We start from the raw sequence: 23,828 nt of genomic DNA on the forward strand, positions 1-23,828 counted from the left end.
GCTTAGGCTTCTAGCTGGTTGTCTGTCAATGCCTTTTCCAATGTTTTATAAGTTTGCTGTTTTAAAGGTTACAGTTTGAAGTTTCTGTCACCCTCCAGGGGTGATCTGTGAGGGGTTTTTTTTTGTCTTGATGTTTACTGCTTTAGGAAATCCCTGCCAGTAAGAGCATTGCTGAGCTGTGTCCTTCAATGTACAGAAGAGAAAATATCCCCCCCCTCCCCCTCCTCCTGAAGGTGGAGCTAGACCCTACCCTACTAGTTAAGGATATTGGTAAGCTGTGTCCTTCAAAGAGAAGAGATTTTATGGTGAGTAGCAAAAAAAAAATCCTGTTATATGGTCTATTTGTTCATCAGCTGTAGGATTAGGGATTGGTAACAGTATAAACTAAAGACTCCTTTTATGACAGTCTAACAAGAAATGAATTCAGTTACTACTGCATGTGATGTGAAAAACACATACTTTGCTTACCTTCCCTGACTGAGAGAAATGTTCTCTGTGTGTGTTGCATACTTCCCTTCCCAGACACTACAGCTCACAGGAGGGAGGGTTTTAGGAACAGAGGCAGTGCTGTCAAGCCAGAAGGTAGTTAGCAGCATTGGGTATGGTTAAGTGCTGATTAGCAAACTATGGTTTTGTGAATCAGCAATGAAAATTCTGATGCCCTGCACCGTATTTTTTTTTTTTTCCCCCCATCCTACTGTAGTACAAGCAGACAGCATACAATGAATGGCAAGTAATATTTTCTCCCCTCCACAGCCTTCAGGACAGTCCTGCAGCAATGTCAAACAATTATTATAGATTACATTTTGTGTAAGGGCAACCTCTGAGAGAATGGAAAGACAGCATTACTGAGCCTGGGAGGAGAATTCTATATATATGAGGATATCCTGCTGTGCAGGGGAAAGGGGTCGTGGAGCTCTGAGTAAGAGTATAGTGTCCTGCTTTTTTTTGTGTTTTATAAATGCCCTCAAGTGATAATGTGTACTTGAATTATCCCCCCAAAAAAAATGCAAACCTGAATCTAAAGAGGAAGAAAGTGTATTTAATGCACACATTGATGTAGCTGTATAGTACATGTACTTTTGTATATTATATCTATGTAAGAAAAAGCATTTTCACAGCTGTATCGTCTCGTGTTGCCAGAGGCATTTAGTGTGGTGGCAGTGGCATTACCATCCATTTAAAATTAGTCAAAACTATACACCCAATTTGTAGTACATGAACCTTCCTGATTGCATACAATTATCAGCTCTAAGGGATGTCGCCACACTCCCCTTCTCAATTTTGCAATAATACATTCTCTCCCTGGGTGTCTGCTTGTCTTCCCATTTGTTATCATCCCTTTAGTGGAATATACAGTCTGTGGAGTATCTGTACACCAAGGAAGTGAAGGTACATGGAGCACAATTCGAGGAATACAAACAGAGGGAAGCTTTACACAAAACACACACCTTCAGTGCATACAAATAATCTACAACTTACAAATGGTGGAGTAAAGGTGATGGCTGCAGCAAGGAATTTGATTTCCGCTCCTACCATAGCACTGATGTTCTTGCATGTAATGTAATGTAAGGTTATGCACTTGGGGGCTAAGAATATGCATGCATCATACATAGGAGGAATACAACTGTTGGAGAAGGATCTGGGAGTGTTGGCATTGCATGCCAGTATTACGCATATGATCTACCAAGCTGTGGTCCCTAAAGCAAGCAAAAATCCTCTGTTGTATTAAGAGGTATAGACTCCAGCACGAGAGATCATTTTACCACTGTACAAATCATTAGTAAAACCTCATCTGGAATATGCAGTTCAATTTGGGCACTAATTCACAAAAAAGAACATTGTACTTTCTCCAGTTCACCAGGGAAAGGCAACCAAAAGATTAGAGGAACAGACTGTATTCTCTTTTGAGAAGATGGAGATTAAGGGGAGGATATGTATAAATACATCAATGGTATAGCGAATTTGGTGTAGTGTTATTCACCTTAAGGTCATCACAGATGACAAAGGGGCACTCTTTACATCTGGTGGACAATGTAATACTTACCGTAATTTTCCTTTTCTGATGAGCTCCATGGCAGCACAGTGGGGTGAGGCCCTGCCCACCCCCCGCCTGATCAGGACATATCTCAATACATTTTTTGATCCATTTCAGCCTAGGCATTCTATAACTCGTACTACTAAATTGGGTTGGATTGGTGCTGCCAGGAAATGAAAATTTTGGTAAGTATTTTGATTAAATTTTCCATTTTCCCAACGGCTCCATATCAGCACAGCTGGGATTTAACTAGCCACACGGGAGCATAATGCAAAACCAATTGAATTTTGACTGGAGGCAGAGGCAAAGACACCCCTGCCAAAATTAGTAGTCAAAGTCACAGGTTCTATACAATAATGAGTCATGAATGTATGAACAGAAGACTATGTAGCCACATTGCAGATTGTTCTGGGGAAACTCAGCCCACTGCTGCCCATGAGGTTGAAACCCCTCTAGTGGAGGGGGGGAGGAGCCTGACGAGGGCTCGATGTAGGAGCTCCCGGATGGGCTCCACTGTGATGTGGGAGATTAGAGAGGTGGGATCTACCTCTGCGTGAGGGGTCCTGGAGGTTCTCTGCTAGTCCTCAGAAGCGGCGGACCGGAGGTGAGAGACGGAGCCAGCCTTGTATGGTGCCCGGCCGAGTCAGTGAATCGGGTTGCCAGGAGACTGCAGCATGACCACGTGGTTGGCCGAAGAGGAGTGCTGGGAAGCGAGAAAGCCGGCCGGCATCCTGTGGAGAGAAGGAGGTGCCGGTCTACTCGTGAGTCCATTCCCCAGAAAGCTGCCTGGCCTGTATTCAGGGACAAGGAGGAATTATCCAGCAATAACCGGAAAATAGCTGAAGGAGTCCCCCAGGAGATATGACCTGCTGAGCCGATGAAAGGACTGCTATATGGGGCTGCAGCTGTCTCGCACGAAGAGAAGTATGAGGAGGGTGAGTGAGCCGAGCTGAGGTTTGTTATGTGGCAAATGATATATGGTGTGTGAGAAGGCAGAGGTGGAAAGAGAAAAAGGGGGATTCCCAGGGTATACAAAGGAGAAGAGGATTGTTGAAAGGAAAGTTAACGGACAATTAGCCTCATAAGGTTGAATCCTGTATAGAAATATATTTAATCTTCATCTATTCCAAGTATATAAAGGAGCATAAGATCTACAGAAGATATGAAAAATAAAAGCGCAAAAGGAAGTTGGCTTAAAGGGTCCCAAACTGGCACAATTAAAAAATATACATCCCAAGGAAATGTGACTCCAGAAAGGTCCCAAGGCATAAATGGAAAAGGGGAAGTAGATTTTAGTCTGGAAAATAGCCCTAGACTATCATTGGGCCTGAATACTAGCAATCACCAAATATCAGGAACTGTGGAGACCGATAAAGAACTACAAGTACCGAATAAAAAAAGAGATGGCAGAAATGTTCAAAGATCTAGAGAAAACAAAGCAAGAAATGGTTAATATTCAGAATGATCTTGGGCAGTTGTTAATGAGAGTGGAAGAAACAGAGGAGAAAGTTAAAAATCAGGCCCAGGACATCTCCAAATTAGAAAAGAAGATAGCTAACATGGGGAAAACTCAGATAAAATTGCTTTATAAGGTGGAGATACAAGAAAATAGAGACCGGAGGAGAAATATCAGGATACGAGGGGTCCCAGAGAATCCAAAGGGAGAAATATTGCATGAGGCAGTATGTAAAATCCTAAACTCCATAACGGATAGATCTGATATGGAAGGAACTAAAATAGAAGGAATGTTTAAACCAGGAAAACTCCAACAAAGTATTGAGAAGGAAAGGCCAAGAGATATAATTGTTAAATTTTATAACTTTGAGGACAAAGAAGAAATTTGGAGAAAGATAAAGGGAAGAACAACAATTACGTGTGGAGAAATGGACATTCGGATATTTGCAGATTTAACACTAGAGACTCTATGGAGGAGGAGATCCTTAAAACCCCTGCTAGAGCAGATGAGAAAGCAAAATGTGCACTATAGATGGGGGATCCCGGAATGCCTAATAGGATGGAAAAATGGAGTTACAGCGTATTTGAGATTCCCAGAGGACATGAGAAACTTCTGTGATAGGCTTGAACTGCAAAGAATGGAAATAGCTGGATGGGAAGAAGAAGATAGAGAACTTAGAACTATAAGAAAAAAGGACTGGCAGATTGTTAGAGAGGGGAGAAGGGAAGGGGGAGAGAGGGGGTCTTTTTTTTTTCCTCTCTCTCTCTCTCCCTTCAGTTGGCCTTAACGTCCTTGCGATATCCCCGCTAGAACATTGACCTGAGAAACCGATGGAAATTTGAGTTAAATAGATATCATGGGGGCCACTGGGGAGGGTGGATAGAGGGTGAGACGTCCATGGACGGAGTTACTGCCCAGGGGTTAAAATCTAAGGTGGGATTCCCTACAAATGATTAGTAGGCATATTGGAAGCCTTAGAAGAGGGGGGAGGAGGAGATTGGGTGGGGTAGAGATATGGGAGGGGGGGTAGTAAAGTCACCACTCTACATGGAGGGAGGAGATATAAAAGTAAAAGGAAATGAGAGGAGGGAGGAAGGGAAAAAAAAAGAAAAAGGAGAAAGATGGAGGAAATTCAATTTATAACTTATAATGTAAATGGGTTCAATTGTCCGGGAAAAGATTTAGATTTTTCAAGCAGTTACAGCATAGATCATCACCCATGGTATACTTGCAGGAGACACATTTAGAGATGGAATCAAAAGTTAGGCTGAAATCTAGGCATTACCCAACCTGGTACTATGCAGATTCCCCAATTAAGAGAGCAAAGGGAATAGCAATAGGGTTTGCGAAGAATATAAGGTTTGAGCTGGAGGGGAGAGAAACAGACCCTGAGGGAAGATTTTTGTTCTTAAGGGGTAAATTGCAAGAGATCGAGTGTACTGTAGCTAATATTTACTGTCCAAATAAGAAACCAGAGATATTTTTGAAAGGTATTTTAACAAAGTTGATGGATTTTAAAAAAGGCTATTTGATAGTGGCTGGAGATTTTAATGTTTGTATGGACCCGCAGATGGATTCATCTTCAAATGTGCAGAGAGAGGGGGGTAGGTCTCTGAGACAATTGAAGAAAACAATACAGGAATGCCAATTGGTAGATACCTGGAGAATTAAGCACTTGAAAGATAGAGATTATACTTTCTTCTCAAATGCACATAAGATGTATTCAAGATTGGATTATATATTAATAGAACATTGACTTATTGAATCTGTGAATATAGAGGTTGGGGTGATTTCGGATCATGCTCCTGTCGTAATGAAAATGGGATGGGGTAGGCGGAAGACGGGAGGTTTGACGTGGAAGTTGAATGAAGCACTTCTCCTGGATCAAGAGATTGATAAGAAGATAGAGGAAGAGATTACGAGATTTTTTGAGAAGGATACAGGAGAAGTGTCGATCGCTACAGTATGGGAGGCGCATAAGGCCTACGTACGAGGTATACTTAATGGATTGGGGTTAGAAAGAAAGGAGAGAGAAAATGAATGGACTTTTAAAGGAAATATTTGAACAGATACATAAAAATAGAACAAAAGAGATAAATCAGGAAAAAAAAGAAAGAAGAATTAGAGTTATTAATGGAAGAGGAAAAAAGAAGAGTTTTTAATAAAGTCCTAAGTGAGAGATATAAATGGGGAGAAACTAGGAAAGTACCTAATGAGAGATCTGAGGAAAAAGAATAGGAATTATATTGAAAAAATAAACCCCAAGGGAGAATTGGTACATTCAACTAAAGATATCGTTAAGGTGTTTAGAGAATACTACAGTAACTTGTACAATATCACCCCACATGACAAAACAAATAAGTTGGGAGAGTTAAAAAGAGAGAAAAGAGAGACATATTTAAAAAAATGCAGGTTTGCCAAAACTTGGTGAAGTACAAATGAAGTTTTTAGACTCCGAGATTAAGAAGAAGAAATAAAAATAGCATTGAAAAGCTCTAAGTCCGGGAAAAGCCCAGGACCAGATGGCTATACGGTGAGATATTATAAAAAATATAATGAATTGTTGATACCTAAAATGAAGATTATATATGAATGCATTGGGGGGAGAGATGGAGATGAGGCGGGAATCCCTACAGGCTCATGTGGTATTGATTCATAAAGAAGGAAAGGATGAATCCCAGTGTGCAAGTTATAGACCTATCTCACTATTGAATACGGATACCAAGTTATATGCAAAGGTTTTGGCAAACAGGTTGAGGGATTTGATGCCCGATTGGATACATGAAGACCAGGTGGGCTTTGTTTCAGGAAGAGAAGGCAGGGATAATGGGTTGTGATCCCTGTTGCTCATCCAGAATAGTAGAAAAGAGAAGGACCCGGTAGTGGTGATGTCGATTGATGCTGAAAAGGCATTTGACAGAGTAAGCTGGGGCTTCATGATGGATATTTTAGAGGTCCTGAGGATAGGTGTCAGGATGAGAGTGGATAAAAAATTGTACAGTGGGCCTTCCGCAGTAATAATGGTAAATGGTGAGGTCTGACCCTTTGGGAATGTCAAATGGTACAAGACAGGGGTGCCCGTTGTCTCCATTATTGTATGTCTTGTCCTTGGAGTCTCTACTGTCTACAATTAGGATGAATGTGGATATTAAGGGTATTCAGATAGGCGATAGAGAACATAAGGTGGCTGCATTTGCGGATGAGCTCTTGTTTTATGTGGGAAATCCCAGGATAACACTCCCAAATGTAATGAATTGTTTGCGGGAATATTGGGAACTATCAAACTTGAAAATCAATATAACTAAGATGGAGATTCTGAACATTAATCTCTCAAATAGTGAAAGAGAAAACTTAGAGAATTTCCTTTTAAATGGAAGAATAGAGAGTTAAAGTATTTAGGAATAAAACTTACGAACTCATATCAGAATTTATATAAAATAACTATATGGCTTTACTAAATGAGATAAGGTTAGAATTAAGGAAAATGGGAGGAGGAATCCCGACTTGGTTAGGGCGCATAAACTTGATAAAAATGATAATTATATCTAAAATCCTATATAAATTTCAAATGATCCCCATCAAACTCCCGGAGGCCTACTTTAAGATAATTAAAAAAATAAGATATATATGAAGGAATAAAAAATCTAGAATATCTTATGAAGTTTTAAGTAGAACTAAAGAGAAGGGGGGGCTTGGGAGTGCCAGACTTTAAAAGATACTATAAAGCAGTAATTTTGTCAAGAATATTTGATTGGACACATAACCCAAGTGGGAAAAGTTGGGTTAAAATTGAAAATACACTGAGTGGAAGGATATTGAAGGAAGTTGTATGGGTTCCAGCACAATATAGAGAATTAGATGATAACACTAGTTTGTACACTTTGAATGTTATGAGAGTTTGGGATGTAATGCATAAACAAAAGCGATGGGAGTTTAACTCACAGTTGAGGAACACAACATTTTTCCCCCCAGGGCAGGAGAAGATTGTGGGAAAATGGATTAAGAAGGAAAGCGCCCAGTTGAGAGACATAATGGTGGAGGGGGAATTGAAATCACTTAAGGATTTGGAAAAGGAGGGTGGAGAAGTTTTCACTAAGGTAGATGAATGGAGATATCACCAACTGAATCACTTAATTAGGAACCTCCCAAAACCCCTAAGATCTAGAAAAGAGTGGAATCTGTTCGAGAGACTGCTTGAATCAAAGGGAGATGGGAGACACGGAATAGCAAAGATATATAAGATTCTCACAGATTTAGACACAAATACAAAGCCAAAATATATAGTTAATTGGTAAAGAGATTTGGGAGTGGAGATTGATGAGGATAAACAGAGGAAAATATTTAGATTAGTTCACGAGAACATATCCATGAGAGGTGAAAATTAATTATAAGTGCTTGACAAGGTGGCATATCACACCGGCATATCACACCAGATGAGTGGTGAGAAATCACGGTGGTGTTGGAGAGGATGTGGAGAGAGTGGCACGTTGTATCATGTATGGTGGGGGTGCCCAAAAATTCAAGTATTCTGGAAGGAGATAGTGAATTTAATTAGGAGGATAACTGAAATTGATGTTGGTTTGGAACCAGCGACTTGTCTCTTTCATTGTTCGGAGTATTCTGTGAACAAATATAAGGAGACGGGTATTTGGTACTATCTAAATGCGGCAAAATGGTTAATACCCAAGTTTTGGTGGAAAGTAGAGGTGCCAAGGGAGGAGGACTGGGTTGAGAGAGCCGATCAGATCTGTAGGATGGAAAAAATTGACTATATGCAAGAAGATAGGATGGGACCATATTACCTGAGATGGAGCAAGTGGGAGGAGTACAAGTTAAAGTTGAATAGAAGTGGATAGATTATATAGTAAGAATATCTCTCTTATTTCTAACTAGAAGGGATGAAAGTATTGTAGGGTAGGTGACAGGGAAGGGGGGGGAGGAGAGAAGTGGGGAGGGAATGGGAAAAGGAGAATAGAAATGAATAAAAGTTATTTGTTGGTTTTATGTGATTATAAGTGTAATATGTATTTGTGAAAAATGTAATAAATATCTAAATAAAAAATAAAAAAAAAAGAAACCCCTCTAGTGGAATGTGCTGTGATCCCCTCAGGCACAGGCAACCCTCTTGTTCTTTAACCACTTCCAGACCGGACACTTTTACCCCCTTCCTGACCAGGGCAATTTTCAGCTTTTAGCGCTATCACACTTTGAATGACAATTGCGCGGTCATGCAACACTGTACCCAAATGAATTTTTTACCATTTTTTTTAGATAGATAAAGCTTTATTTTGGTGGTATTTATTCACCACTGGGATTTGTATTTTTTTTGCTATATAAATGAAATGTCCAAAAAATTTTTAAAAAAGTGTTTTTTAAATAAAATTTTGCAAATAAATAATATTTCATCATAAATCTTAGCCAAAATTTATTCCGTTATTTTTTTAGTAAAAAAATCCAAATTAGTTTATAAGCAAAAATTATAATTTTTAAACATTTTTTTTTTACATTTTTATTTTATTTTTTTATATTATTATTTTTTATTTTTACATACTGTCACCCTAGCAGTACAGTGTCACCATGGTGACACTGTACTACTTGTGGGGGGTGATAAAGATTTTTTTTTTTTTTTTTTTTTTTTTTTTTTACACTGATTGCTTTTACACCCATATAGGATGTAAAAGCAATCATTTCTCTTTCTCTCTGTGTGCATTCTTGCACTCATTGAGAAATACAGAGTGAGCTGTGATTGGTCACAGCTTGTCACATGGTACAAGGCTTTTGTGAATAGTCTTGTACCATGTGACCTCTGTGATCATTCACAGATTTCACACATAGTAAGCAATGATGTCACAAGCGACATCTTGCTTACTACTTTGCATGTGATCACTGATTCGCCAACCAGTGATCACATGATCGGGACCTCGTACAGAGGTCCCGTCCGACGATCGGTGTTTCACTGTGTCCGGAGGACACAGCGGGCACCGGATCGCGGTGCTGCGCGAGCAAGCAGGGTGCGGGGAGGCTGTTTATAGACGGCCACCCGACCCTGCAGTGGCACCGTCCGGCCGTTTATATACAACGGCCGGTCGGGAAGTGGTTAAGCTAAAGAGATGGTCTTGACCAGCCATGTAGCGATTAATCTACTAGAAGCTCTCGAGCCTTTCCGTGCACCGTAAGGGATGGTGAAAAGATGATCTGACTTCCTGAGCTTAAGTAGTGTCCACATAGTCTCTCAATGAGTGCCCAACATCCAATAGACTTTGGTGCTGGGAATTTTTCTAAAGGAACATCGGGAGTGTAACATCTTGCGCTATGTAAAACCTGGATGCAGCTTTGGGTACGAATCCTAGCATTGGTCTAAGCATGACCCTATCCAGAAAGAACAAAAAGGGTTCTTTAAACCCTAAAGCTGCTAGTTCCGACACTCTTGTGGCTGAAGTTATCGCCATGAGAAATGCTGGTATCAGAGTAAGCTGCCATAGTGAGACAGGATGACTGAAGGTGTCTGATGAGAAGAAGTCCAACACCAGTGGCAAGTCCTATTTCAGGAAAATCAGAGGCTTGGCTGGTCTTTGGTGGATAGCTGCCTTAAAGAACGGAACCACTAAAGAGTCTAATGCCCATAGGGTACCTGTAAAAGCCGAGAGGGCAGAAACGTGAGCCTTCAGAGTACTCACAGGCAGACCCATAATCAGCCCCGCCTGGAGGAATTCCAATAAGTGGCAGACTCTCTGGGTATCTGGTGCAAAGCCATGCCTGTTTGAAAATTCCACAAATTTGCTCCATATCCTGCTATAGGCTGTGATGGTGCTGCCCTTTCTGGCTCTCATCAAGGTATCTGTGACCTTAGTCGAGCGTCCTATATTGATCAGCCTTTGCCTTTCAAGACCCAGGTCTTCAGCCTGAGTTTCTCTTGAGCGGGGTGCCAAATGGGTCTCTGCATGAGCAGATCTGATGTCACTGGAAGAGGGTATGGTTCTCTGATGTTCAATGAACAGAATAGCAGGTACCAGGGTCTCTGGCCAATCTGGTATTACTGACAAAACCGTCACCCTCTCCTGGTGTATTCTGTGCAGCAAGCTAAGAATCACCGGAATTGGAGGGAAGGCGTACGCAAACTTGAAATCCCATGCCATTGTCAATGCATCTACCCCCATAGCTTGTGGGTGACTGATCCTGGAGAAAAAAAACTAGGTAGTTTGGTATTCTCCAGGGAGGCAAACAGGTCTATCTCCGGCAGAAAGGTCCATGCCACTAGACCCCCAAAAATTTGAGGTGAAAGGACCTACTTGTCCAAACTCGTTTTGGATAGATAATCCACCTGGGTATTCAAGCAACCGGGCACATATATTGCTGTTAGCAGTTGTAAGTTGTCTCGGGCCCATTCCATAATTGGAGTAACCTCCCTCAGGAGGGGTATGCTGCGGGTGACCCTGTCTACGTATGTAGGCTACTGCCGCTCCATTGTCCAACTTCATCAGAACGGGTGCACCCTGAACGAGCCTTTTGAAAGCCAGGAGTGCTTGGAATGCTGCCCTCAATTCTAGAATGTTGAAAACCATATTGACAGCAGCCCAGAATAACCACTGGCCCTGTGCCGAGTGAACTCCGCACAGGGCTCCTGCTTCACTGACATCCGATTGGACCACCTTTCACTGTATCGCAAGTAAGAAATGGCATTGTAGGAGATTCTGCCATCTCAACCACCATTCCAGGCTCACTCTCATCTGCGAAGTGATTTGTATCTTCTACCCAAGATCCTCCAATCTCCATTGTTCTAAGAGCCCCACCTGAAGGGGATGTGAATACCATTGCGCCCATTTGACCATTGGAATAGCTGAGGTCATAATTCGTAACAGCCACATACAGTTGTGTTCAAAATAATAGCAGTCAGAGATCACTAACCTGATCAATCACTGTTTTTGGTCAAAATGATATTTCTACATGGCAAATAATTTACTAGCAGGTGTAGTAGAGTAATAGAAATCCAACAGACCCAACAGTCATGACATGCATGCTGCTGATTCTGTGTAACTGAATCACTAATTGAAAGGGGCATGTTCAAAATAATAGCTGTGTGGAGTTCTATTAGTGAGGTCATTTATTCTTTGAAAAACAGGTGGCAATTATTGCCCTTATTTAAGGAAGGAAGGCAGCAAATGTACATGCTTTTCACAGTGCATTTCTCTCTGAAATTATGAGGAAAATGGGTCGTTCCAGACATTGTTCAGAAGAACAGCGTACCTTGATTAAAAAGTTGGTTGGAGAGGGGAAAACATATAAAGAAGTGCAGAAAATTATAGGCTGCTCAGCTAAAATGATCGCAAATGCTTTAAAATGGCAACCAAAATCTGAAAGACGTGGAAGAAAGAGAAAAACTATAATTCGAATGGATAGAAGAATAGCCAAAAGGGCAAGGACTCAGCCAACAATCAGCTCCAGGAAGATCAAAGAAGGTCTAAAGTTACCTGTGAGTATTGTTACAATTAGAAGATGCCTATGTGAAGCCAAGCTATCTGCAAGAAGCTCCTGCAAAGTCCCACTGTTGAAAAAAAGACGTGCTGAAGAGGTTAGAATTTGCCAAAGAGCACATTGGCTGGCCTAAAGAGAAATGGCGCAACATTTTGTGGACTGATGAAAGTAAGATTGTTCTTTTTGGGTCTAGTGGCCGGAGACAGTTTGTCAGACGATCCCTGAACACTGAATTCAAGCCACAGTACACTGTTAACACAGTGAAGCATGGTTGCGCAAGCATCATGATATGGGGATGTTTCTCATACTACGGTGTTGGGCCTATTTATCGCATACCAGGGATCATGGATCAGTTTAAACACATCAGAATACTTGAAGAGCTCATGCTGCCTTATGCTGAAGAGGAAATGCCCTTGAAATGGATGTTCCAACAAGACAACGACCCCAAACACACCAGTAAACGTGCAACATCTTGGTTCCAGACCAACAAGATTGACGATATGGAGTGGCCAGCCCAATCCCCGGTTCTTAATCCAATAGAAAACTTGTGGGGTGACATCAAAAATGCAGTTTCTGAGGCAAAACCAAGAAATCGAGAAGAACTGTGGAATGTAGTCCAATCATCCTGGGCTGGAATACCTGTTCACAGGTGCCAGAAGTTGGTTGACTCCATGCAACACAGATGTACAGCAGTTCTCAGAAAAAGTGCTTAAACAACTAAATATTAATTAAGTGATTCAAAGGAAAGCAAAATCTTCAAACATTTTTCAGTTTATATAGTGAATGTTTGAGTTTTTAAAAAAGAATACAAAAACTACTATTTTTTTTGAACGACTATGTTTTCCGCTTGCTCTTCTTGGCTGTTGGCTCTTCACTGATGGTGCTTTGGTCCATCTCCCTTATTGCAACACCAGGAATCTATTACAAAAGAAAAATGAGTTTATAAGAAGCACATTCTCTAGGAACAAACATTCTACAATACAAACTGGTAGTGTAGAATGAATTTTGTAAACAAAAACAACAACCTAGACAGGATGACCCAACTTTTTTCTAGATCCATTTAACCAGGTCTTTGGAGATTCTCCAAAAACTATTACTGGCACTAAGAATGCTAGAATGCTTGAGAAACAGGCCATCCAACTAAAAAGGGTACACATGCTGAGAAACCAACTACTATTGGTGTGCGATTTACTCTGGAAAGTTGGACAACAGAAATAGAATAATGTGGCAAGTGGTCGGAGAGAGCCATAACTTTGAAGGAGAGAACCATAACTTGGAAAGAGAAAGTCATAACTTGGGAGTGGAACTCAAATTTACTTTAAGTTTCCATGCAGATACTGATAAAAGGAGGCCACATGTCAGATGAACATTTTCAAAAGACATGACACTCACATTAAAGAAAATGAGGACTCCACAAGGTTTCTTGTAAAAAATCTGAGGGAGGTTATGTGTAATATGTAAAATAAACTTGGGCAGCCTTCAAGAAACCAGATGCACATCTATGGAACAGACTACTCTACTACAATGAAAATGGTGCAGAACAGTGGGTGAGAAGGGTGTTTAAAGCATCCTAAACATTAACATGCATCACTTCTTTTTTCCATATCTACTGAAAAAGTTCAGTTTTTGCTGTCCTTGTAGTAATATCTGTTCCTGGGAGGTAGGGTTGTGCTTTAACCAGGTCTGTGGGCTGATACATGGACATATTTTTCTGTCCTCATTAGTGCTGTATAGTAGTAAGCAGGGGTGGGCAAACTTTTTGACTTGAGGGCCGCAATGGGTTCATATATTGGACCCGGGGGCTGGACCAAGAGTAGATGAGAGATGTGTATCATCCATAGTAAGAATAGTAATATTCCCCCATAGTAAGCATAGTAATTAATCCCCCATATAGTAATTCATCCCCCATATAGTAATTCATCCCCCCTATAGTAATTCATCCCCCCTATAGTAATTCATTCCCCATATTAATTCATCCCCCATATTAAGCCCCCAAGTCCCCCCTGTGTCAATTCACTTACCTTTGCTCCGCGCGTTCCTCTCGCCGTGTTCCCGCGCCGTTCCGGTGTAGCATGAAAATCTGTCTCCTATGAGGATCTGTCCCCCTCGACGTATCTGCGCATGTGCCAGTTTCAGGCATTAGCAGCCGATCGGCTATCTCCGGCACATGCGCAGACACGTCGAGGGGGACAGATCCTCATAGAAGACAGATTTTCATGCTACACCGGTCTTCAGGGCGGACTGTGAGAGGAGCCTAGCTCCGCGGGCGGATTAAAGGGTCCGCCGGGCCGTAGTTTGCCCATTGCTGGTAGTAAGGGAATTCTGTATTTTCCATTCAGCCTGACAGTTATGAGCACAGAAGAACTTTTCTTGCTTACACAGTTCTAGCACCCATCACACTATATGCACAGTGCATCCATCAAGTTTAATTAATAAAAGGTGACCAAGTATGTATTAAATGATGCACAACCCCTCTATAATATGTTGTAAACAGGAGCTTTTTTTGGATAACCAAAAAAAAGTCTATTACAAATTCCAGCCAAATAGCTAAATACACAGATGGAATAAATCTGTGTATTTAGCTGCCAAAGAATATGTATTTCTGCCCATCTAGTCCAGATATTTACACAGCTCTGCTACAGAGCACAGTCCTGTCTGGTAGGGGATCTGATTTTGTCTGTGCTGAAGTTTAGTAATACTTACAGGTTTTGTGCGTCCCCCAACCTGTGAGTGGACAGTGAAAGGAGATGCAGTGGATTGATGAGCTCATTCTGTGTCCCTATGCTGTCCCCTCCTATCATCATGTCCTTTTATTAGCACAGAAGCATTGCAGCACAATTGATTGGCTCTTTATGCTGTTCTTCCCCTAGTAGGAGCTCTGCTGTAAACAGACTACATGAGGCTAATAATGTCACCTTCAGGTACTTACACTAGAAATACATGTACAGAGTTACCTATCAAATGCAAAAATAGCTGGAGTTCTGCTTTAACACCAAAATAGCATTTTGAAGAGAACACAATTTATTCTAAGCTTATTAAAGGATAAGTTCACCTTTGGGAACATGTTGCACCCGTTTTTAGGATGGAACATGTAACATGTTCCCACTGCCGGAGCTGCTGCCCGCTCTGGATCTTTGCGGCTGTCGGCTTTTCAACTTACTACCATGATGCTGTTGAGCCCTGTGGCAAGTCATCTTCCAGTCAGTGTGTATCTGCCTACCCGTACAAGCCCACAGATACACAGACATGTCTGCAGGTGTCCTGCATGGCACCAGGGATCTGTTGATAGAGGGTGCAATGTTTTCCCCCGAAAAAGATGTGCATTTATAATCTTTTTTAACCTCTTTGTGCTGGCGCCTCCCAGTCCTTTAAGGAAGTTTGGATGCGGGGAGGCAGGGCGGGGTTTGTGATCATGTGACTGCCAAACAGCAGTCAGATGATTGGAAAGGTCCTGATCGCACATAGAGATTGGGGGACTTCCATTAGCTGCCGATAACTGTGCCGAGAGCGTGCACCGTGAGCGCTCTCAGCACAGTTCCATTTGGGTTTTTTTTTTGGTATGCATATATGCGGCCTCTCAGCATTAAAGCTCACCAGCTGAGAGGCTGCATCTATGGTGACCTTATCTTTTAAAGAAACAGAAATTTTTAACTACAACAAGAAATAAGATAATTAAAACAATAAAAGGAAAAACAAACATGGTGTTACTACCTCAGGCTCCACGAGAACCATTCGTATTTTCTGGTGTTGAATGTTTGAAGCGTCCAAAGAAATTTTAACTTTTACTTTATCAAACATATAGAAGGTGGTGTTTTCCACAGTCAGCGAAGGAATCTTGAAAATAAACCAATAAATGCAATAAAATAAACATTTAAACCAACATAAATATAATATTTGACAAGTGCTGGATTATAAAAAAAAAAAAAATAGGATGTCGACTGGATACCAGAACATACACATTAAATTCAACATTTTATTTATTACTGCCTAATTGTGCCACTCAACAACATGTAGGACAACTGCACTGTTAAAGATGTTACCAAAAGCTTTATCGTACAGGTTTTGGGGGCCAGGCCCACAATATATTCAGCAAAATTGGAATGCTTAGGTTAGACAATCATTCAAAAACAATCACCATCGAGCAAGCAAAGAATTATTTAAAGTAACGCTATAATATTTGCTTTTTTATTATTATTAAGTCTTGTCAAAGAGAAGGGTATGCAGGATGCCTGCTAATACTTCTATTAATCTGAAAACTCTCTTCTGAAGAACTCTTCCATTAGGGATGCTTTAACAGCTGAAATTCCAGCTAAACATATATTGCCTAAATAAAAAGTTAAAATGTATCTAACTTGAATCTTGGTGTCCTTTGTGTATTTATTGCAAAACTGTACATAAATAACAGCATGAAACAACTTACTCACTTTGCCTTTGTTTCCTATAGAAAAGACTGCTTACTGCTGCTCGCTCTCCTTGGGCAGGGTGACTGATTTTGTGTTCATTCCCCTTTTTATACAAGCAGAATGTGGAAGGACATTATGAATCCTATCCACAACTCTATGCAGAACACTAATGTCAATGCTACCTTTACAAGGTAATATTTGGATTTGTAAAGGCATTTGGTGCACACAAAGGGCTTTATATCTTTTGTGTCTATTGAGGAATCTAAGTAATGTAAGTTTGTGTGCCTGGAGTTCAGCTTTAAGGTAGATGTACCCTGCAGCAATTAATTTTATAGGTTTTCTTAAGTGCTTGCTTTCTCCATTTATCTTGTTTGTTTTCTAGTCCTATGAATATGCTTTTGGAAATGGTTAACAACACTCAACAACACTGCAATTTTAAGTAGCTAAAATCATTATTTTACTGTACTGCACATTGTACAGTATTTCCTACATAACTTATTTAAAGAAGCATTAGGAACTCAACCTTGCTTGTGTAAATCAAGCAATTAATCAGAATGAAACAGAGCTCTTATGTAGCAAAGAAAGCTGCACACTACTGAGCCGCTAGCCTTAACGTGGTATACTGACTGGAGATCTAGATGGCCTCAGAACAGCAGCAGAGCAGCCAAAATATATGGGGGTAAAGAAAATTGAAAAAAATATGCATGGAATTTTTGTCTATGGCAACTATATTACAGCCATGATTTGTCCAGTAGGGACAATAAAAGAAATAGCAAATTTTTGTTAACCTGTAAAATCCTTTCTTGGAGTACATCACAGGACACAGAGAACTTCATATTTATGACTCTTTGGGATATATGCCACCTTCAGTTGAACGAACACGGTTGAAAAAAGGCAGGAAACCCCACCCAGGCATAACCACTCCCAGCTCAGCTAAGCCTCAGTTTTGGAAAGAAATGAGGAACAGGCTGTCTGGTGTGATGTACTTTAAGAAAGAAAAAAAATGTAACTTACCTATGAATTCTATATCTAGGAGTAAAGTACAATACAATTCAATTACAATATGACATGAGTCGCAGTTGTATACACAATTTTTTTTTTATTTGCGATTTTTTTTTTTCCCATGAAAGTGGAGTTATCCTTTAAATGAAGGAACATCTTTTTACAGACCAGAAAAATGTGTATTTAAGACTGACAGCAGGGACTACTGGTTGAACAGTCCACTTTTTGGTGAATTCTTTTTCCTCAGGATATACCTCACCAATGATTCTTGAGGGCGTGAAATCCTTTACAGGAGAAACCAAATGGACATAGGGGGTCGAAATAACCAAAACTGGAGAGTGCAAAAGCTGGTGCAGCTCTGTATAAAAAAAAAAAAAAAAACAATCAGCTTCCAGTTTGTTTTTGGCAAACTGTAATTGAACAAGATTAAGTCAGAAGCTGATTGGCTGCCATGCTGCACCAGATATTACACTCTCCAGTTTTAGTAAACCAATCCCAAATTGTCCATTCTATTTATGAGTGGGGAATGTCTTTTTAGATGTTGCAGGTCTCCTAATACTCAAAGGGGCTAAGAATCAAGTATAACTTTAGTGAGGGTTTTTGTGTACAACAGAAGTGATCATACCTACGTTGGCAAGCATAGGACATGAAGCCATAGCATCAGGTGTATGGGAAGGTAGGGGTGAGAAATCTTTGGTGAGTGGCCTTCTCTAACACCATTTCCAAATCTTCAAAGTTTTCAGTGTCTACTTCTTATGACTCTGATAGAGAAGGTGGAGGTGGAGAAAATGCTTGGTGCTTTTTGGCTCTGGACAGTGATGGATGAGTTAAGGCAATTAATTGTCCATTAAACTCTGATATAGTTGCAGAGAGTTCCGCCTTGGCCAGGCAGGCCATTTGGTGTGTGACTGAGATAGAGGTAGAATTGGCTGCAGAGATCTGTTAAAATCATGCACTGCAGTCATGCTCCAGTGCAAGGGAAGAGGGGTTTTGAGTGCTTTGCAACCCATCGGCTGAGCAGCCATTTGCCTGAGGTTTTGCCTAGTTTCTATCGTTGCTATCAGTGAGAATATTTCCCATGTGGGGTACTCATGGAGTAAGGTGTAGAAATGAGGTAAGAGTGTGAAAGCGATATTACTTGAAAGGCCAAAGCTAAGATCCATGGCAGTGGTGGAAAAAGATTTTGTTGCAAGGCCCTGAACAGCAGTGAAGACTTGGAAACAAATACAAGGAATGTGGCAGGATTGATTCCCTGCTGGGTCTCTGCTGATGTTTGTGTCATTCACAGAAAGAGGATGAAACTACTGTGTAATTAGAATACATTTCGTATAAATCCACTTGCAGCTTTTTAACCACTTCCTGATTGTTGTATGGGACCTCTGTGTGAGGTCCCGATCATGTCACTTCTGACATCATTGCTTACTATGTTTGAAATCTGTGAATGATCACAGAAATCACATGGTACAAGGCTATTCACAACAGCCTTGTACCAGGTGACAAGCTGTGACCAATCACAGCTCACACAGTATTTCTCAATGGCTGCAAGAATGCAGCCAGAGAGAAAAAATTATTGCTTTTACAGCCTTTATGGGTGTAAAAGCAATCAGTGTAAAAAAAAAAAAATCACCTCCCACAAGTAGTACAGTGTTACTATGGGTGCTAGGGTGATGGTATGTAAAAAAGAAAAAAAAAAAAGTGTATATATATATATATATATATATGAAAATGTAAAAGCAAATTTTGAAAAATTATAATTTTTGGCTATAAACTAATTTGGGTTATTTTTTTTTTTTTTTTTACTAAAAAGATAACTGAATACATTTTGGCCAAGATTTATGAAGAAAGGTTATTTATTGGCAAAATTGTACAAGAAAAACTTTTTTTTTCAAAATTTTTGGACTTTTCCATTCATATAACCAAAAAAAAAATCCCAGTGGGGAATAAATACCACGAAAATAAAGTTTTATCTGTCTCAAAAAAAATGCTAAAAAATTCATATGGGTACAGTGTTGCATAACCGCACAATTGTCATTCAAAGTGTGAAAGCACTGAAAGCTGAAAACTGGCCTGGACTGGAAGGGGGTAAAAGTGTCAGTACTTGAAGTGGTTAATATTTACATAAATACATTGGATTACAATTGACCAGGATAAAATACATTGATAACTAGTGATATGGTATCCTTTGTAATGCATGTAGTTCAGCAAATGTTTTGGGGTTTAATGCACTGGGGCTTTGTGCTGCTTGCTTCCAAGATATCAAGCTAAATTGCAGAAAAAGATAGCAATGATTTGTTTGAAGACTAAATCAATTTCAGTTGACCTTACCTCATCATTGTAAATTAGCCTAGGCTTTACTTTGTCATCAAAGAAGACCATGCCTTCTAAACCAAACTTTGGGATCAATACCACAAGCGCATTTTTCCGAACAAACAAGATGTATCCTTCTTCATTTACAATTCCTTTGTTTTTAAAGAACAGCTGCATAAGAAACAAATGTATTAAAACAGGAGGAAGGAAAATTAAAAGGTGTAAGCACATTGTTAAACTAAACACACCCTGGGAAGAGGTAGTAGGGAGTCCGGTAAATAGCGTTCTTGCTGCAAGAGATAAGGTTATCCAACTGAAATATTTACATTGGATCTATTATATCCCACTCAAACTATACATGACTGGTAGATTTCCCTCCCTACAGTGTCATACTGCTACTGGAGACTTCTTTCATATCTGATGTGAATGCACAATATATATGTAAAGCGCTGCGTAAATTGACGGCGCTATAAAAGTACCTGAAATAAATAAATATCATATGAAACTGTCCCAGGGTGGGGTCCTTTTGGTCCCCTATTACTAAATATATGGAAGAAAAATTAGCTTTACCTAACGTTTGTAATCCTAATTAGGTGTCTACTTGGAGACTTTGGGGATGAAGATATCTGTGAATCCCAAAAGACGCTGCTTCGTTTCCTCTTTTTTTTTATGCCAAAAAGTGCATTGCATTATATGTGAACAAGCCTGAAACTCCTAGTTTACAAATGTGGGTTAGGTTGGTGAGCGAGGCCTTACCTATGTACAAACTGACCCATATTGCTAGAGGTTGTCCACGTAAATTTGATCTACACGGACTTCATCCATATCTGGAGACAGAGGTTATTCTGCTCTTTCTGTACCTCCTCTTTGGTCATAAGGGTTCTAAGTGATAAGCTCTTAGCTTGCCATCTGAGATGGCAACTTTGTCCCTAACTATTCTCACCAGCTTAGTTGTGTGGTTTTGTATTGCATCATTGATGGGATTATATACAATATAAATACGCAAAGGTTTCTTCACAGTAAGAGCTGTGAAAATGTGGAATAGACTCCCTCAAGATTTGGTTCTGGCCAGCTTTGTAGATAGCTTTAAAAATGGCCTGGATTCTTTCCTAGATACACAGAATATAACTGGATACTAACATTTACAGGTAAAGTTGATCCAGGGAATATCTGACTGCCTCTTGGGGGATCAGGAAGGTTTTTCGTTTCCTTGAAGGAGCAAATTGCATCATGCTTTGCTGGATCTTTTCACCTTCCTCTGGATCAACTGTGGGTATAGGATTATAACTTTCTTCTTTTTTTTTTTTTTATGATTGAACTGGATGGACTTTTGTCTTTTTTCAGCCAGACTAACTATGTAACTATCTGTAAGCCTTAATATCTGGTTTCTAATTGATTCTGTGTGACCTACATTATCCACACATCACTGTGGTACCCTGTTACGTATGATTTTTTTTTTGCATGTTTATTTGAAACTTAATTAACTTACCTAAGTTTGTAATTACCATAAATTTATTTTCTTTGAGTCCACTGAGGGATATAGGAAATGTTTAATCTTCAGGTTATGTTTCCACCTACAGGCGGATTAGCCACTGGCAAACTGTAGGTAGTAGCAGTAAGCCTCGGTTATGTAGCATAGCAGCACCGAGAGCATAATCAAACACCGAAGGGTGAGAACCTGTGCCTTAATGGAGTGTAAGAAAAGGATTTTAAGATGAGAGCAAAAATCTTTTTCCTTCTAGTCCATTGAGGATCATATAAAGTCTTTAACTTTTGGGATGTCCAAAAGCAGTATAGCTAAGGGGTGGACAACATAGCAAATGCTAACAGGCTCAAAAAAATAGTACTGAGGATGCCTGAAGTTGGCATCAAATGAGCCCGCAACGTTTACCTGGCAGAACTTACGTTCACAAGTGTAGAACGTGTGAACAGAAAACCAGGTGGTTGCCTTGCATATCTGGGAAACAATTGTTTGATGGCAAAAAGCCTATGAAGCACTCACTGATCCAGTTGAATCTGCCTTGACAGGAAAAGGTGGAACCTAATCCTCTAGACCAGGGTCTCCAAACTATGGCCCTCCAGGTGTTGAGGAACCACAAGTCCCATGAGGCCTTGCAAGACTGACAGCCACAGGCAAGACTCCCAGAGCCAGAGGCATGATGGTACTTCAACAACTGGAGGGCCATAGTTTGGAGACCCCTACTCTAGACCATAAGCTTGGATGATGGTCTACCTGAACCACAGAAATTACCATAGGCATGAAGGAAGTCCTGGACCTCAACACCAAGAGTTTCTTGCAGGATAAGGTTGCCAGTTCAGACAGACACTTACCTCACAGAAATGATGGTTTCGCAAACCACCACCTTGTGGTTAAAAGTACAGATAGGAGTGTCTCTAATGGGTTGAAACAGTAGTTATGAAAGTTTAGACAGAACCTGGTTCCAATACCAAAGAGTACCTGATTAAAGAAGGCGACGCCGGATTCAGTAGATTCCATGGGAATCTCAAAGATGTTGTCAATAGCTGGCCCGAAGAGACACTGTCCCTTGGAGGCTTCATACATTATATGAGTGATGGACTTAACTTTGCAGCACTCGGAAGATCTCCTTTATGGGATTTTTAATGGTCAGTCATGGTTTGACAATGTAAGGTTACATCCAGAATCTGGCTAAGAGCAGGGCCCACCTGTTGGAACAGAGCTCTGTAATGGGCTTCCATCTGCTTATTGGTTGGGTCCTTAAAAGACAGGCATGTCCTCTAGTGGAATGGTAAGCACTCTGTTAAGGTGGGATAATGCCAATCCACAGAGGATGCCATCATTGTTCAGTCCAACTGTGTGGCAAAATCAGCGACCTAAGTATATGAGGTGCCTCCCAGTGCATGGCTTGACAGGCTTACTACACAAGTCCTAACAGACCATGCAAACACTAAGGCAATGCCACCAGCTCTGAACTTAGAAAAAGCTTCACAGTTATTACCAGAATAAAGTCTGAAAAATGTCCTACAAGAAGCTCTGTGCCCAAAAGGTCACTTCCAGGCTATCCCCGCAATGTCAAGTCCAGCAGTATTTGGACACAGTACTCCAAGGGCCAGGCTCAGGCTGATAGCATGAAAAAGCTGCAATTGAAGAGACAAAACTCCAGCAGCAGTGTAGAACAAAGAATAAAAAGGTGCTAGCAGATAAATAAGTTAATCTTAACACAGAAGAGATGTAGAAAATATCTTTCCTCATAACACACTAGAAAAAAAATGAAGCATGATAGTAGTGGGAGGGATTATTCTACAATGGCCTATAGTTGTTTGCCAGTGTCCAATCCTCCCACAGGTGGCAGTATACCCCAAAAGGTTAAATACTTAGTGTGCCTCAATGGACAAAAAAGAAATTAGATTTGCCTATCTTCAACCTTTAATACAGTGGTGCTGTCAAATACATGGCTGCAGTAGAGACAGGAAGTGATAGGAAATCTTTAAAAATGTGCCTATAGTGGTGACGACCATTACCCTCAATATCTTGTGCTATTATCACAGACATACATAGTGAGGAGAAATCCAAGTTAGTTATTGCAGTTGTGTTCATTAAAAAATAAGATTTTTGATGTACTTCTCAGCATGTAAAAACAGGCAATTTGGTAATCTAAAACCCTGATATCGGAAGGATCCTTATTTATTCACAGGGAATGAGGGCGAGTCTGAGGGCTGTAGGCCAGGAAATTATGTACTATGGTAATCAGGGAAAAAGGGGGCCCAAGACAGTGGTACCTAATCTTGCCAGTTAGTGAGGAGAGCCCCAGTGACCTTGAGTAGAGAAAACTGGACATAGACAGTCTCTATAGAGACCATTTGCATAACTAAGGGGGCAACCGAGTGATGCGAATGAACAAATTCCTGAACATGCAACATGACGCAGACAGAATTGTGAGGATTAGACCCCGATGCGCTGCACACTACAGGGTCAGGAGAGGAGTCCAAAAGGAATGTGGGACCAACTGAAAGAGAAGTGTGAGCATCAATATTTGGGCATGTAGTTCAAAGAATTAGGCTCAGGAGTGTTGCAGTAAAAGATCTACAATACACCCTGGGATATGAATGTTCAGGGTGTGAATAAAGGTCTAATATAGCACCACACAATGTATGAGACTACATGGTGTGA

At 40.5% G+C, this 23,828-nt stretch overlaps 1 protein-coding gene across 1 annotated transcript in view; it reads right to left on the minus strand.

Moving 5' to 3' along the window:
* Nucleotides 1-1,022: 1,022 nt before the first annotated feature.
* The window catches only part of DIS3 (DIS3 exosome endoribonuclease and 3'-5' exoribonuclease), a 118,002-nt gene continuing 95,196 nt past the window's right edge, over nt 1,023-23,828 (minus strand). The window contains exons 21-23 of the mRNA XM_089680362.1: nt 19,697-19,849; nt 15,678-15,800; nt 1,023-12,884 (exon numbers count right to left, since the gene is read on the minus strand). Of these exons, the coding sequence (XP_089536488.1) occupies nt 12,801-12,884; nt 15,678-15,800; nt 19,697-19,849 (360 nt within the window). The 3' untranslated portion in view covers nt 1,023-12,800. The remainder of the gene's footprint in view (nt 12,885-15,677; nt 15,801-19,696; nt 19,850-23,828) is intronic.

Source organism: Staurois parvus, unplaced genomic scaffold, assembly GCF_062004578.1.
Source record: "Staurois parvus isolate SC_StPar_1 unplaced genomic scaffold, SC_StPar_1.0 ptg000243l, whole genome shotgun sequence".
Lineage (NCBI taxonomy): Eukaryota > Metazoa > Chordata > Amphibia > Anura > Ranidae > Staurois > Staurois parvus.